The 17,623-nt window shown below is 35.8% G+C and overlaps 1 protein-coding gene across 1 annotated transcript; it reads right to left on the minus strand.

Annotated features, from left to right (window-relative positions):
- Positions 1 to 3,219: 3,219 nt before the first annotated feature.
- On the minus strand, positions 3,220 to 16,803 carry LOC117327244. The gene is made up of 9 exons (XM_033884144.1): positions 16,267 to 16,803; positions 13,548 to 13,650; positions 11,609 to 11,745; positions 11,177 to 11,298; positions 10,489 to 10,671; positions 8,086 to 9,649; positions 6,838 to 7,020; positions 5,438 to 6,101; positions 3,220 to 4,958 (listed from the first exon to the last, which is right to left on the minus strand). The coding sequence occupies exons 1-7, from the start codon at positions 16,697 to 16,699 to the stop codon at positions 6,989 to 6,991; spliced, it is 2,574 nt and encodes an 857-aa protein (XP_033740035.1). The 5' UTR covers positions 16,700 to 16,803; the 3' UTR covers positions 3,220 to 4,958; positions 5,438 to 6,101; positions 6,838 to 6,988.
- Positions 16,804 to 17,623: the final 820 nt, after the last annotated feature.

Genomic DNA, 17,623 nt, shown 5'->3' on the forward strand with positions numbered 1-17,623 from the left:
TTTTTATTCTGAAATATGATATCAATGCAATGTCGTCCACTAGTAGTATTCAGGGACGAATCGTCTTTGAACTCTTCGATATACTTTCACGTGCGGGGGAATTCAAAATATCTCTGCCGTTGGTCGCATAGCGTTCTAGTGTTGAATATGATACAGTCACGCTAGTATATCCGCCTTCGGCCCACGTTTGCTGAAGGGTTCATTGTTGTTTCTCTAGTTACTAAAACATTATTCTTATTGTATTTTATTGTATTTCCAGTCTACTTCTTGTATATAAATATGTGATTGTATTTGTATTTTTTTTTGTGTTTTGATAAAGGGGCGGATTGCCTCGAAAATTTAACAAGCCTCATTGTCCACACTGTTTGAATTACACTGTACTTCTTTGCCCATATGTAATAGCAATACTTTCCGTTTATTGAATATATTTTTACATATTATGCCTCGTGTGTTGAGTGAGTGAGTAAGTGAAAATCATGATGAATAGTACTTTAGCGAAGTAGTGTATCCTTCTCTTCTCTTTTTTTTTACCAAGGTAGATTTTTGTATCCATGATAAAATTATATGCATACTATGGCGCGGGAAGGACGTCATAATTAAAAATGTTTGCCTAGGAAAAAATAATTTTGCCGATTTTTGCCTAAGCAAAAATAATTTTGCCTAGGCAAAATTCGATTTCTGCCTAGGCAGAAATAATTTTGCCTAAGCATCAATCGAATATTGCCTAGGCTGAAATATTTTTGCCTAAGCAATATTCGATTTTTGCCTAGGCAGAAATAATTTTGCCTAGGCAATATTTTATTTTTGCCTAGGCAGAAATATTTAATTATGACATCCTTCCCGCGCCATACCATACAGTATACAAGTTGTGTTTTCTTATAGATGGAGCTGTAAATGACACATGCAGTAAAATGAAATAATAAATATTACAGCTAAAAACGAAACATTCATGAGTTTTGATATCTTGGATGGCTCTCTGATTCCTGACAATGTGGGAGATAAACTAGTATCAGAATTCAGTTTGACCATACTTTAAAACCAATCTCACGGAGCCACTCTACAAGTAAGTAACCTATAAACACAATAAATTAATAACACATTAGATCACTACACATATTTAAAGACGAACGGAAGTGTGGACATTACAGTTACTATAATTATAGCGGATTCTGTCTAAACCGGACTACATCAGACTAAAACAAAATGTCGGGGTTGCACTATGATACCAATCATTTTGTCGTTATTTTATCGATTAGTTTATGCCCCCATCACACTAAGACAAAGACCACGAAGACCGCACTGCGTCCTTAAAATTTCGAGAAACGCAGCGGGGTCGTGGCAAAAATGGAGAATTTTGCAGTTGTCACGTTCATATTACGCCCTCATTACGTCCTTGCTGGGTTCTTACTACGTCCTACACGTTTCCACTAAGACCTTATCTCGCGCATGTTCGCGCGTGCACCACGCTCTGTGTGTTCTTAATACGCTCTTACTACGTCCAAAAAGATCTTTCTACGCGTGCATTACGTAATTACTACGTTCTCTCTGCGTTTGCCCGTTCCCTATAAATACAACTTGACTTGTTTCTTTTTTCCATTCCCCTGCAATATTCACAATATGCCGCCGAGAAAATCCGGACAGTCCAAGACAGGTGGTGGTGGTGGTACCAAAAAAGCCTAGGTTGTCTTTTATTCCTTCTTCGCCTTCTTCGCAGCATCAAAAGTGCGGCCTGTGCATCAATAAAAACCTGTTGTCCTTGAATCAGAGCAAGATGCATAAGAAGTTCTTGATAACTTGTAACCATCTTCTTTTGTAGTTTGAACGAAAGTGATAATGAATTAAACTTGAAATGAGTATTTATACAGCCGATCCTCTGGACGTGGTTTTGACGTGGTGGTAACCTGTGACAGACGTGTCGTAAACTTAATGAGCACCGTAAGAACGTACTGGAAACCTAACGTGGTCATCAACAACGTGGTATTGGCGTACCTTGGTCATTGTACAAGCGTAGAGAGGTCGCAATAAGAACTACATTGACGTAGCAAGAACGCACTGACAACGCAATGAGAACGTAATACAATCCTTTCCATCAGCGCTACGCTTCCACTGCGTCAATGAAGTTCTCATTGGGTTTTGGTTACGTCATTACCACGTCAATACCGCTGGTACTGCGTCCCTGTTACGTTCTTACTACGTCCCGATTGGACCACGTCCTCGCTACGCTTTTTTTTAACATGCTCAAAGTTTGTTCACGTCCTCCAGGTCCATGAAGACCATAACACGTCCTTATCGGTCTCTACTGAGTCTTTACTACGTTGTACAAGTTCTTTCTGCGTTCGCATTGCGTTCTTCAATTTTTTCCAGGACGTGGTTGGACGTAGTGGGAACGTGACCTAGTGTGATGGGGGTATTAGGGATATCATCCATGAGTCTCTGTTGTCAAGCTCATCTCATTTTCATTTTCTGTTTTGAATCTGACTCCTCATCTGTGCACGTACCGACATAAACTGGTCGAGCACTGTAAGAGATTCACGACTTTGAAGAAATATTCCAAATTGTTAGTTTTTCTTTTTCTATATCGGTAGAGTTATTAATAACATGAGTAGGATATTATCCTCCTCGATCTTTTAGATATTCTAAATAAGCTCATCCATATCGGTGATATTTCACCTATAGTTACAAATTAATGCAGCTGGTGCAACAGAATTAACTTTATCATTAGTTGTTAGTGTGTATCATGGCTAGCCATGTTATTTGTTATCTTCATGAATGTCACCAAAACATGCGAAAAATACATATATTAGGGGGACAAAATCAGCTCATTATTATCGCATATATTCCACAAGTATTGTTCACCAGTGTCTATAATACACAATAGGGGCACTGGTTTGACCGGATTTGACATATGTATACTGTATATAAACACGAATTCTGTTTTGATACTGGTTGTGTATATTCTCACATAAAATATTGCTACCATAGAGGCATTCAAAACATCAAAATGTTTCGTAACAAGTACTATGAATCTAGCAGGAAGACTTCTTTAGCAAAAAATATCCAACCGCTGAGTTTGAGGTAAAAGATGCATATTTCCTAAAAGGGCTCAAAGCTCCACAGTTTAACTTTTTTGATCTTGAAAACAACCTTCTTACTATGATCAGGTGTCTTAATGATAACTGCACTCCCCCCCCCCCCCCCCCCCCCCCTTATATGCCATATTTGTGTGATATAATCCAAAGTCGCCATCTGTATCTCAAGGTTAAAACAAAATAATTGTTTGTACGTACATAAAGTCAAATCCTGTCAATACAAATGTCTAATATATCTTACCAGACTTTACAGAAATTAGACAAAGATGTTGGTATATTACACGACTAGTTTTGCGCAAATTTGTGAATATCTATATTTTTCTATGATTAGCTATTCTTCTGTACAGAGGAACCTAAAGCAGTTTGTAAGTGTACATGACACAATTACATATCACATAGGTTTGAATTCATATGGCAACTTTCCTTATTATACGTGAAAGAAGTTCTGGTAATTGGCTGTTTATGGCTACCCTGACAGTGACGATGCATGGTCAATTGATAATTTACCCGTTCAGCACTGCGTAAACACTCACCGGGAGCCAAAACACCCACCGCTGCACACTGGAGTAGATAAACTAGCGTAAAGAAGGACATTGAGATATGGTCGGGTTACATACAAGTCCGGATGAGTTGAAATTCTACCGGTTTATAGACATAAATCTGGATAGGACAGAGTCTGGTTAAGATGACTACTTCTTACATTAACGAAAACACATTACCACATACCTTGAGTTATATACATTAAGTCTGTGATATCACCGTGAACATAGCAACATTAAAACATATCAATGTTTCGAAATAAATGGCATTTGATGGCATATTTCACAAATGAATACACAAGCTTACCAAGAAAATGTAGTTGTCAATATCACCCGTGCCCCACTGAAGAAATGGAAATTACGAATACATGAATAAGTTTGTTTGCAAGTGCAATATTTAGGTTTGTACCGATTTGTTCAAATCGTCACACGAAAATTATGAAAAATGCAAAGCACTCCATAACAAAAATCAATACTACACCACAACAGATTTGGTGAAGTTATCTTAAACGGTTCTTTAGTTACGCTTCAGAAATGGGAGTCAATCGGACGGACGGAGTCCGATTGAAAACCGTGTATATACAGAAAGAAGGAAAGTTTACATTTTCTCTGTATTCTACCAGCGAGTATGTGCTAGGATATTACAAGTTGTTTACATTATCGCTACTGTAACGTCATTAATCATTCAAAGAATTCTGAAACGGACACCAAGAGGTTGAAGTAACAAAGAAAAAACACTCTGGATATTACTTAAGCCATACATGTCCTCTACGCGCCCACGCCAAAAACAGTAACAATGATCTTAAATTCGATCAAGAAACCCAGAAACTGGAGATATCCTGGTACTTTATCATTGTGTGAAATCTAATAAAACTCCCTCAAGGAATTAAGCCGCTAGATCGCTAATAAAATTCGGCGGTATGTACATGTATATTTGTATCCACATCTATACAAAACGGGTGGAGAGGAAACCAACAGTTTACCCTGTTTCACCGGTAGGGAATTGATAACTGAGCTATACTCTAACTGTCGTAAAATCTCGATTAGTATTTTAGGAAATATTGTTATGGCCATATAACAAAACGTTATTACCGAAATTATCTAGCAATAAGCCCCTTATAGGACTAAAGTTCTTTTGCAATATCAGTTACATAACTGCTGCCACATAGTTGTCATAACTAATTGGCATCATGTTGTCTTCGCTTGCCCTGCACTACTATTTCCTCCTCATCTTCCTGTTTTGGGAGTGAACACGATTGATCCAGGGTTCGTTTTCTTGTCTTTGGTAGGTTTGTTGAATTATCCATTTCCTTTTCTTCTGTGTTGGTATCTGTATATAAGGTAATGAAAGTAACGATAGTAGTCTTTTCACATTTCAAAGTTCGGAAAGATTACAACTCATACACAAGCAGAAGAGCATTTGCATTTTACATACCAATGTCAATTCAATTTTAGGTACAAGATGAATGATTCGCTAGGTAGTACACAGCTTTAATAGACAAATGGAGAAACAGAATGAAAGAGATAGTTTAATCCCAAACACGTATTGAATATACTGGCTATTGATAAATGCATGTTCTGATAAGATATTAAATGTGTACACACAGGTCACAAAACCGTAATCCTCGATGTCCCAAGATACAGACATGTGGTTGTGCGTAATATTATCATTGAAATATTATCAATATCCTTTCCTTGACTTTCGTCAAGATTCCTCTCCAAAATTAGATCCAAATAGTACCAGATCATATTGATAACTAGAATAATGTTTAGCAATATTTTAAATCATATTGAATATTATAATCTTACCCTTTTCCGCCAAAATTAAATCCACTTTGCACTTTACTAACAGAAAATCAGCATTGCTTTTTGCCCCATCGCATGCCAGGTCACCAGGTATTCCAACATTTACATGTTGTGGTTTCGACACTGTTAGAATGCAGTCATCAACCTCCATTGAACTAGTTATGCGCTCAGTTCTACTTTCAGTAACAGTATCACCTTTTCCTGTACAGCCGTCCTCTTTATTATCCCTGCGAAAATTTCCTTCTTCAGTATGATCGTTTCCGTTTGCACTGGTATCCATTTTCATAATGTCAATACCGTCAATCAACAAGGATAGCTGGTCATCAAAATCTGCATCCTTCTTCTCCTCGCCTTTTGCAAAAACGGCGTGGAATGGATGGGTTGGTACACAACCAACATAACGAATGTCCCCTTCGTAAGTGACACCGGTTAAGTCCACAGCCGCTTCATCCTCACTCATATTAAGAAGATAATCTTCATCTGTGTCCACATTCCATGTGTTCTGTTCCGAGTCCTCGTCTTCCTCCTCGTCACATGATGAATCACATTCTGTCTGCTTGGTTGGCTCCCTCCACGTCGTACCATATCTCTTATTTTGCGTGAAGTGCGACTTTCCAATACTTTGTAGCATGCGGATTCGTTTATTGAAAATGTTATTTTCGAATTTCTGGCAGAGATATATGGAAATAGAACAAAAAACATTCAATCATCATTCCGGTATACGCTGAAAATAAAACAACTTTAAAGTTAAAGCTCTAAGGATAATTTGATAGATACTCCTGTTTCATGTTCTTATCAAATTGCGAATTTTGAATACGTGTTTATACACCTCCGACTGGATACTTTGATATCAATTTTGGCTTACCATGTATTTTTGATAATAACGTCCTAGAAATGAAAGTCGGATTCAAAATATAGATGCAAAGCCCAGGAATTTCTTTGGAGTACAATTAACCTTTAAATCACCTTTGTAGGGTTGTAATACCGTAAATTACATGATATAAGGTATACGACTTTCTATTCTTGTCTTCAACCGATCATAATTGCTCTTTACCTGCGATCTAGCAGTTTTAAAGGAAACTTGCGCAAATCATACAATTATGAACGTCTAAAGGGAATTTAATTGTGTTTAAATAAATAAAAAAATTCTTATCTACGTATACATTTAATTTTTATATATTTCGCTAAAAGTTCGGTGGCTGAATGTTTTAACCTAGCCTTCGGAAGCTTGGTCGGTCGTTAACCTGTTTTGGTAGGAAACGCGAATTTAGCGATTCGTGGTTTAGAAATAACGAGATTCCACTATAAATACTCTAGCAATTGACTGGCTAGATGTAATTGATTATAAGTGATAACTTGTAGAAAATGCAAAGTTTTTTTAGTGACTTATTTTGCGTACAAACCCTGTATTTGTTCAGAATTAGCCGGCGAGTGTGATTGTCTTGGAGAGTGTGTAGGAGTTTGGAAGTCAGTTCCTTAGCTTCTTGGTAGATAACGTCTGAAACTGGCAGACCTCCACCAATGGTTAGATCCGCAATTTTTTCACAGAGTTTCTTAGCCACGCAACATCGATTCTCTCGCTTTGTCTGAAAAATGCAAGAACGGACTAACCGAACGTTATGCATGTATAGGCATTGATGAAATAGTTGGAGGTAAAACAGGTTTAGAAATAAATAGTAAATCTGAGACCAAGAAAAAAACAGTTACAAGCGAAATCAGCTGTGAGATTGGAATGTTTGATCAGACGAATTTTGAAAAAAAATGTTTTTATATAAAATCATGGTATAATTTCAAATACGAAAATTTCCATAACATTGCTTTATCTTGTAACTTCACATTTGAAAAGGAACAAAAAATATCGTAAAGTAGTATGATTGGGAGAGATTGTGTTAAAGGGCATCTAAACAGCAAATCCATTCAAAACAGTTGATATTTTACTATAAGGCTATAAATCCCTACTAGGGTGCAATTTAATAAAAGTAACTTAGTAAAATTTTAATATGTAACATGTCAATCTGTGGGCCTTGCTGTTAACATTTAATTTGTTTAGTTGTTTGTAATTTCAACAAAACAAGAGAAAAATGTATGTTTCAGAGGGACATAATCAACACATATGTATCGCATTTATTGCACAAAACAGTCATGTCGTTTTGCTCACAAGAGTCTAAAGCACAAACTAGGCACATTGGTTTGACTAGATTTGGCTTTATGATATGTATTAACACGGATGTTATCTTGATCTTGAAATCCAAATGGCGGTTGTGAATAATATCGCACAATAATGGCATATAAGAAGGTATTTCAAACCTTAAATATGCTCTTATCAGATAATAAAAAGGACTCTAGACATGGCAGGAAGACTGATTTTAGGAGAAAATGTTCATTCGTTCAGTTTGAGGGAAAATATATATTTCCGAAAAAGGTCCAAAACTCAAACTAGTTTATAACTATAATCAGATGTCTTAAAAGTATGATATTGGAGCATTTTAATGGCTGAAGTCATGTCCAAACAAACATTTTGGTATATTATATGACAATTTTTGTGCAAATTTTAAGATATCTATTCGTGTTTGAAATTCAACATTATTCTGTTATATAGATGAACCTTAAGTAGGTATTTGAACGGAAAGGGAAAAAAACAACTAATTTACCCTTTTCTCCTTGGTGGTAGAGGTGAACACCTTTCATGTACAGTAATTTAGCCGTTTTGAATAATCCTATTGTGATTTGTCTGTTTGGAGGAGCCAGTATCTTTTCCCTTAAAATGATGGAAGCCTTAAAGTCTTCCTCGGCCTTTCCCCAAGCCTTCATTGCACCGTAAGCTTCACCTCTGTTCTGAAGAAATTGTGCATGGCATGCCATATTGTCCAGTTTCATCTCTATATCAAGTTGTACAGCAACATTATACCACTTAATCGCTTCGTTGCAGTTGAAGTTCGCTTCCATTTCTTTTTTGTCCTTGCGAAATGCCTCACCTTCTCTATAGAAGCATGTTCCAATATTATGGAAATATTCTGGGGCTTCCACATTGCGACACCTTTTGTTTGTAAAGTTGATAATTATTCGCAATGCTTGTTCATGGTAACTTCTGGCTAAACTATAATCTGCATTCTTCTTTCTGTATTCTGAACCGCCCATAACATTGTAAATCTTCGACAGAAGAATCATGTAGTCTTTTTCCACTTGTGAAATATTTTCAGCAGCAAGTTTTAGAAAGCAAAATGCTTCATCACAAAGATATTCCTTTCGGAAGTATCTGCCCTTTTGGAAGAAAAAGGCACCATCCACTGCTGCCATTGTCTTTTTGTGGCCGTTTTCCGTCCTTTTGCTCAACGACTCATCCATGCTGTCAATTTTTCTTTTGGCTTCTTGATTTCTATCTAGATCCAACAGATACGCGATTTCGCATACACGCCAAAATAAATGATGTAACTCATTTTCTCTTTTATCTTTGGTCTTTATTAGAAAATTTTGTATGAGACTCCATTTAGTGTCATCATACAGTAGTAGATCTGCGATTTCATAGATTCTTCTGCTTTCCACTATGGTGGCGAAGCTATCATTAGGTCTGCCGGTTAGTAGTTCCTGCAAGTCATCTGTTGCAAGGATTTCATAAAAATTCTTAACATGCTTTTTGTTATATCCTAACATTCTGTGTCCTTCAACACAGTCTTTGTCAGCTTGTTCTGCAACATCGCATATCACTTTTCTGTAGTGTTCAACAAACAATTTTTTCGCAGTTCGAAATTCTTCTTTGAAATGTCTCGACTTCGATTTGTTTTTCAAAAAGTGGAAGACCAACGGATGGAGAGAGAATCTGTCCGTTTGTGTATTGTCAGACAAAACCTCAACAAAGCATCTTGATTTCAGGATCAGTAGTTTTTGTCTTGCCTCATCTCTTTTGATCACTCTTCGAGGCGTCTTCAGGACTGCTGCAGCGGCATCAATATCAAACATCGCCGAATGGAAAACAGAGAGTCGTATCAAATCTGTTTTTGTGCATGGCTTTAATGACTGAAATGATTTTTCGAGACAATTTGTAACATTTGGTGTTCTTGATATATGGCGAAGCCAGAAGTTGGGCTCCAAGTCTTCTATAATGGATTCTGGTGTTAACAATTCATGACGCATGGAACTGCATAGAATAGTAATGGCTAGTGGACTGAACCCACAGAGTTTCACAATCTTTTCCACCTGGACATTGTCTATTTGTTTCTACAACAAAAAGGAACAAAACATCATAGAAGGATCTTGTCGCCCACCATTCTTTATGCTACAGTATTTATTTAAGTTTGATATTTATTTACTGCGTTCCAATTTCTAAGGGGGGACTTACAGATGTTCTTTTAATAGAAGAAAGAACCTGAGCTATGGCAATAACAAATATACCTGCCATTCAAAGATGGTAAACTGTCAGCCATATGTATTTTTGATAAGACTCGAAATAAAACATGAAAACAAGACAAAGAAGAGAACCTACCAATGAGTTGATAGAATCCCGAATACCCGACATGAGAAATAGCGATAGCAAATTTCAGCGATCAAGTCGAGGATGGCCGTCTGTGAACATTGTTTGTTTACATAACCTTATGGAATTACCCCGAATAACCAACAAAAGAAATAGCTGTAGCCAATGTTATGGACCAAATCCAATATGGCCGTTTGAAGACATTTTTGTTTGTACATCTGTATTTCCAATTTGTTTCAAAATTAAAGGTACACAATATGGAATCTAAGTAGAATTTAAGCATGAAATTATTCCAGCGATGTCAAATGTCATGACATCAATATGATACCGGTAATCATACAACTTTGTTTTCACAATCAATCCCTGTAATGTGATTTATTTCAAGAATTCAATATAATAGCAAAAAAAAAAAAAAAAAACAAACGGAGGGTGCTTGTCTTTCTTACTTTTCTATGTAGTATTTGGTACTTTTTTAAAGGTTTAAGTGGTTTACATATACCTTTACTTTGTACTTTCCTCGTTTATCGATTTATGTTGGAATTAAGATTTCTGTTACATAACCGTCAGTTTTGGTTTTGTTTCCTACCTCCCCCATGCATTTATTGAAGAGTTCCATCGCTTCCCTACTGTCAAATGGGAGTATTTCCTTTTCCTTGATCAAACCATAATGCCTATCATGGCTTTTTATCTTCCTCCAAAACCTATTTACAGCGTCGGGTACCATTGGATGACAAGTCAACAGGACCCGAGACGTCAGAAGTAGGCGAATCTGAAATAGCCATCACTTTACATGTGCAAAACGTTATCAATGTCTGTAAAGTTATTCCCGAGAAAATATCACTACAAATGTACAGCGAAATGTGCGGTTGAAGAACACATGTAGAAACGGGAAAAGCTTCAGATAATTGTTTTGATGCTCCGGAATTAGGGACCTAATCACGGTACAAGTCAAAATTACATTTCTTCATCACCTGTCTCTCCATGTCATCTTTTTGTACAGAGTAAATATAATTCAAAAGTGATAATATACAAATAAATAATATATTAAAATGTTTTTGGTAAGAAATGTGGACATATGATGATATTAATTTTACATTTCATAGAACTTTTTTTCATCTAAGTTGCTTCTCAGAGCAACAATGAATAGTGAGAGATATTGGCTGAAAACGCCAGAAAATTGCATGTTTAACCAAAGATATTTTGTCAAGTTAGTATTGCTTGCTATCACATTATTGTGTATAAATCCGTTACTGATGTATTACATCAATTATTACTTTGCATTCGTCACCAAAATCTTTCAAAAAATTGAAGAGTTTGTCCAGGAAATCTTTCTGAAATTTGGCTATTCCCTCTACTTCTATGACATCTTCAATGTTATCCAGCATCAGTATGGTTTCTGCAGATATCAATTTGAAAACTTTATTAACAAAAACTTCTAACCTTTCGTTTACAATAGACATTATATGATAAACACAATGATGAATAATGGGTTGCGGGCTCCATAAACGGGCACATGCTCTCGCACGCGAGCCCACATCAAACGTTGTCGATAGATAAAATGGTGGTAAAATTGGCAAATAGAAACAAAATGTTATCACCCAGGAAGATGTTCATCAAATTTCATATCGACCTAAATGTAGTTATACAGGTAACGTCATGTCCAGTCAAGCGTTGCGTTCTCGTTATTATCCTGCTTTTATACTTACTACACTGTATGGCATTGTCCTTTTTGAGAAAATCCTTAATCTGCTCGAGGATTTCCTCTTCTGCTTCCCGTATCAAGGTTTCACAGGTGAGCTGCACAAATACATCTCTGAGCATATCCCTCAATGTTTTAACTTCCCTGCCAAGATGACAGATAACACAAGTTAGTATGAATTCGTAATAAACAGCTAATTACCACCTTTATTTACCTGATTTTGCATTAATTAATGTATTGCTTATGATATAAAGAAAAAATAAATAACAATTCATTAAAATCTGTTCTTATAATGGATTTGAACGGCGTGTACAGCTATGGAGCTATTCCATTAAGATACTTGAGATGTTGAAAAACGGTTTGAGTACTTTAATAATCGACTGTGAACAAGATAGACTGCTGTATGTTTTTATATAATACGCTACATACTTTATGCCGGGATTGTTCAAAAGACACACACTATAGTGTCAAAACTTACATAATTAAATATTTCGGAGGTCATTTTTGAAGCTATTGATATACCCAGATTAAATATCGCTGGAATATATTATATTTGGGTTTTGAATAACTTCAATCGTTCTTTACAAGACAAGGAGTACTATGAATCATATCATGTCACGGTTTACACAATAAATCATTTACAGATAGAATCCTAGCTCTTTTAAGTTTTTAAAAAGTCTATAACCCAATGTGCATTGCATATGTGTCAAACAGCAGGTTTTTTTCTGTTTTGTTTAGTATACAATGTGCATACATGTCCATCTACGAACCTTGGGTTGGGAATTTCGCCAAATGTGTGTTCTTCTGTTGAGCAATTATTCGTTTGGTAAATATGTACAGGAAAGGGTCAGATTGAAACAGATATCTTAATATTGACCTCTGAAGACAAAAGACCACCTGGCAAGCAGGTATATTCTTGGCACCACAACTGTATGACATTTGATATTTCTATAAAAGGTTATCTATTCTGTACTTGGTCGTTCGTGATTTGGATTTGATTGTGCTTTGTTTTAAAGACCGACGAACAGCTATGGGCGATTTCCTCTGTGTGTCAGACGCACGGTTGTGGTGATCTGGGTGTGTATTTAGCGATTCTGTAGTATGTTTAGGTTTGTCTCCTCGTGTAACGAATAAATGAGATCAACTTTTTATAGTGCTAACTTATGAAATCCAGCAAGAGAATTCAGCCAGTAAAATACATTACATTTTAAAATTGTAAAAACTGTAAAATTACATTGTAAATCGTGGCAACTCCCAAAAACCTGAGTGCTAAGCATGAGTATACCTACCTTTTTATAGACATCGGTATGTGTCGGTCAATGTGAAAAACCAAAAGAGTTCCTCACAGGGACGATCGCTCAACTAAAGACCAAAAGTGAGGTAGTGTCTATGTATGCGATAGGAAGAAAAAAATAAGCGGATAAAAAAGATAATATCGCGAATTCGGTCGCATATTACAATTTCTTTCCCAATACCTGAGTGGTCATTGGCGTTTCCTGTTAGCCAAATATGGTTGTGCTAATTTAAATATGCAGATGCAGCTAGGGACAACAAAGTAGTTACAAATGAAATTTGAAAAGATCCATGAACCTCAACAACTTCCAAGATGGCTGTCTGTCGGCAATGATAAAATTAAAGACAAAGAATAATTGCCAAATCTGAAAATACATATAATTTTGAGAAATATCCATCAAACACTTCTCAATGGATAACAATACAAAGAAAATGTTTTGAATTGATGGATTCCGGACATGGGACTACAGGCAAAAGTTGATTTGTTCTATTTACTTCATTGGCGATTAGAGTTTGTTTTCGTCTTTCAATCAGAACCCTACTAAAACATCTGTGAGTCACGACAATGCTAATTTTATATCATAATTTGAGTCAGTCACTTGTGTTTACTATAGGATGGTTTTAATGTCCGTTTGTTATGTTTTCACGCTTACCTGAGATCGACTTTAATGATCTTCCATACACCTTTCAATTTTCGGCAGATTTTGTTGGCCAGTGTCGTTTTTCCTAAGCCTCCCATTCCACAAATACTTACACCTGAAATAATACATCCATGCTAACTCCCTGCACTGTGAATGGTATATCAAAGTTCATATTAGCGTACCAGGCCTCACACAGGTATGATAGTGCACGTGCATGTTTGTTTATGTCTTAAAGATATAGAGGTTCACATTCGTGGTCCACGCATATACATACAAGCTGGCTTTAGAAAAGGTTATTAACAACTGAAAACATATTTATCATGCACGCTTTGATATCTATATATCTTTACAAAATTAAAAAAAAAACTATTTTGTTCATTTATTGATTTTAGAAAACCGTTCGATACTGTTAGGAGGGTAGGATAGTTGAAGAAATTGTTAAAAAGTAATATCACGGGAAAATTGTTTAATATTATAATGAGTCTTTATGATAACACTAAATATTGTGTAAAACCTAGTATTGGTATGACCGATTTCATCACATGTCATGTCGGGGTAAAACAAGGGGAAAATCTCCCCATTTTTGTTTCCGATATATCTAAACGATCTGGATTTTTAATGCATAATAATGTTGATCAACTTCACTATATCGATACTCTCTTCCAAGAACGCATGGGCATATTCGTTAAATCATTTATTCTACTATATGCAGATGACACATTTGGTATTTCAGAAACAGAAGGTCTTCAGAAAGCTTTTCATGAATTCGAAATATATTGTGACTTTTGGAAACTTAAGGTTAATCTTAAAAAAACAGAAGTTCAATCTTTGAAAAAAGAAAAATGAATGTACAAGATGTTTGTTTTACTCTCTTTGGTGAAGTATTAGATACCCAGGACAGTTATTCTTTTCTAGGACTGTTATTTGGTTATAGTGGCAGTTTCTGGAAAGCGAGACAAACTTGTCGAGCAGGCTCAAAAAGCTACATATGTATTATACAAAAAATAGAAACATTATATGTTTGATGATTTTATTTTCTCCCATACTTTTATACTCGTCAGAGATTTGGGGGTTTGTAAATGCTAATGTGGGTGAGAATTTGCATGTACAATTCTGTAGAAAAGTTTTAATTGTTGGTATTTCCACAGAAAATATAATGGTATGTAGTGAAACGGGTAGATATCCCCTTAATATTGAAATTAAGTCCAGAATGATAATGTTCTGGTAAAAATCAATTACAGGTGAAAATAAATTATCAAGTTTATTGTACAAGCTTATGTCGAATTTACATGTAAAAGATTTTGCTGAACTCAAATAGATTTCTTATATAAGGAATATACTTAATAGAACGGGATTAAGTTACGTTTTGTTACATCAAAATACCTGCACTTTGAATAAAAATTACCTCAAATTACGTTTAAAAACCATTCTGCAAGATCAATTTATACAATAGTGGTATGCTGATATTGATAAATCTTCCCGTGGTAAAACGTATGCAGTATTTAAACACCAGTTTCATATTGAAAAATAGGATTTGTCCGCTATCTTTTACTCGGGTTGGATGCGAGTATCATTATTAATTTTCATGTTCAAATATATATGTTAGTCCAATTCGTACAAAGTATATACCTAGTTATTATACATGTTACCCATCTATTCAAAAGTAAAATTGTTATCATTATGCAATATTAGAGTATTATCAAATCTATGTTCATCCAATTACTAGAAAGTCCACACAGATTACAGGTGAGTGGTCTATACATACCTATACAGATTACATGTGTGTGGTCCACACAGATTACAGGTGAGTGGTCCACACAGATTACATGTTAGTGTTCCACACAGATTACAGGTGAGTGTTCCACACAGATTACAGGTGAATGTTCCACACAGATTACAGGTGAGTGGTCCACACATATTACAGGTGAGTGGTCCACACAGATTACATGTGAGTGGTCCACACAGATTACAGGTGAGTGGTCCACACAGATTACAGGTGAGTGGTCCACACATATTACAGGTTAGTGGTCCACACAGATTACAGGTTAGTGTTCCACACATATTACAGGTGAGTGGTCCACACAGATTACAGGTGAGTGGTCCACATAGATTACAGGTGAGTGGTCCACACAGATTACAGGTGAGTATTCCACACAGATTACATGTGCGTGGTCCACACAGATTACAGGTTAGTGCTCCACACAGATTACAGGTTAGTGTTCCACACAGATTACAGGTGAGTGGTCCACAAATATTACAGGTGAGTGGTCCACATAGATTACAGGTTAGTGTTCCACACAGATTACATGTGAGTGTTCCACACAGATTACAGGTGAGTGGTCCACACAGATTACAGGTGAGTGTTCCACACAGATTACAGGTGAGTGGTCCACACAGATTACAGGTGAGTGGTCCACACAGATTACAGGTTAGTGTTCCACACAGATTACAGGTTAGTGTTCCACACAGATTACAGGTGAGTGGTCCACACAGATTACAGGTTAGTGTTCCACACAGATTACAGGTGAGTGGTCCACACAGATTACAGGTGAGTGTTCCACACAGATTACAGGTGAGTGGTCCACACATATTACAGGTGAGTGGTCCACACAGATTACAGGCGAGTGTTCCACACATACATACAGGTATATGTTACACACATGATATATATTAGTAGTTTTATACATAATATGTATCAGTAGTTTTACATTGGTCAATACTAAAAATGTACCTTTGAAATTGTTTCTTTCGTCCTCAAATATCTCAACAATTTCACTAATGTACTTTTCCCTGCCAACAAAGTTCCTATCTTCCTCTTCATCCTCCATGTCGGCCCTCTGAAGCGCCTCCAGTTTTTCCCTGTACCCTTTCAACACCTCACTCTGTGACTCAGTCCCCATATTCGTGTGCAGATTGATATTTTCAATCACTCTTATCAAGAAATCCAGCATGTCTCTTTGCCTCACTAGGTTATTCTCAAGCCTTTGGAAATATTCATTGCCATTTTGAGGATGTGGATTTTCATTACGTATTTCCAGGTACTTTTCTGAATGTTTAATCACATTATTGAACAAATCATCACAGCTGTCAAACTCTTGTATAAGCTTGTGCCTGATGATGTCCCAGCTCTGAACATCAGACTTTCGTCCAAATAGCTTCGCCATAATTTCTGGATTCAGTAGACTAACTCATCATTGAATTGAGTGTCCAGACGCCCGACTTACATTAGAAGCATTAAACGAATGGAGTTGGGTTTTTCCTCTTATTATTTATCCATCTTGACCACACACAAAAAATAAGATAATATATATATTAGGATAAGACATTTAGTACAGATACAATAACACAATAAGGTGTAATATTTATTATTTCTTGTATTATAAAAGAAAAATATAAGGTTTAAATTGCTCTAAGTTAATTTTCATGTATTTGTGTGTTAAAATTGTACGTCAATATGTATGAAATGGACATTGTATATAATGTACATATATAAATACAAGTAGGTTTTTCATATAACTGCAATATAAATTGATTTGTATATCAAGTTCTACTTAATTGGTTTTTAAGTATGTTTGTACCTTTAGTGAAAAAACACCATGGGGCGCCGTTTTAGTATTTATCTGCAAAATGTGATATCACCAATTCCATTTAATGGTACCACTAATTTGAATTAATGATATCATTAATTCGAATTAATGGTATCACTTATTCCTGGAAATAATGATATCAATAAATCGAATAATTAAGTGATATCATCAATTCATTTAAGGGTTAACTGTAATATTTTTTTTACGTTATTGAGCAATAACACAAAAAACTGGGGTGTACTCTGAATAAACCGCGAAGCGAGCGGTTTATGAAAAGAGTACACCCCAGTTTTTTGTGTTATTGCTCAATAACGTAAACAAAATATTACTGTTAACCCTTATAATTTAATCAACAACGATAAGAAACATTTTCATTAAGTTTAACATGTTTATTTTGCTCCAGATATTTAAAAATACATCGATAAATACAAAATCCCGTGAACAACGATTACTCCGCTGACGTCACAGTCAACCGATTTTTATATTATGAAATGATAACAT

This window comes from Pecten maximus, chromosome 5 (genome assembly GCF_902652985.1).
Source record: "Pecten maximus chromosome 5, xPecMax1.1, whole genome shotgun sequence".
Lineage (NCBI taxonomy): Eukaryota > Metazoa > Mollusca > Bivalvia > Pectinida > Pectinidae > Pecten > Pecten maximus.

Excerpts from the sequence above, each read along its gene's own strand:
- LOC117327244 (XM_033884144.1), bottom strand. The coding sequence starts at position 16,699 with ATGGCGAAGCTATTTGGACGAAAGTCTGATGTTCAGAGCTGGGACATC. Across the intron at positions 13,651-16,266 it reads CGAAAGAAACAATTTCAAAG|GTGTAAGTATTTGTGGAATG; the intron begins GTACATTTTTAG and ends GTATTATTTCAG. Across the intron at positions 10,672-11,176 it reads ATTTTGGTGACGAATGCAAA|ATTCGCCTACTTCTGACGTC; the intron begins GTAATAATTGAT and ends TGGCTATTTCAG.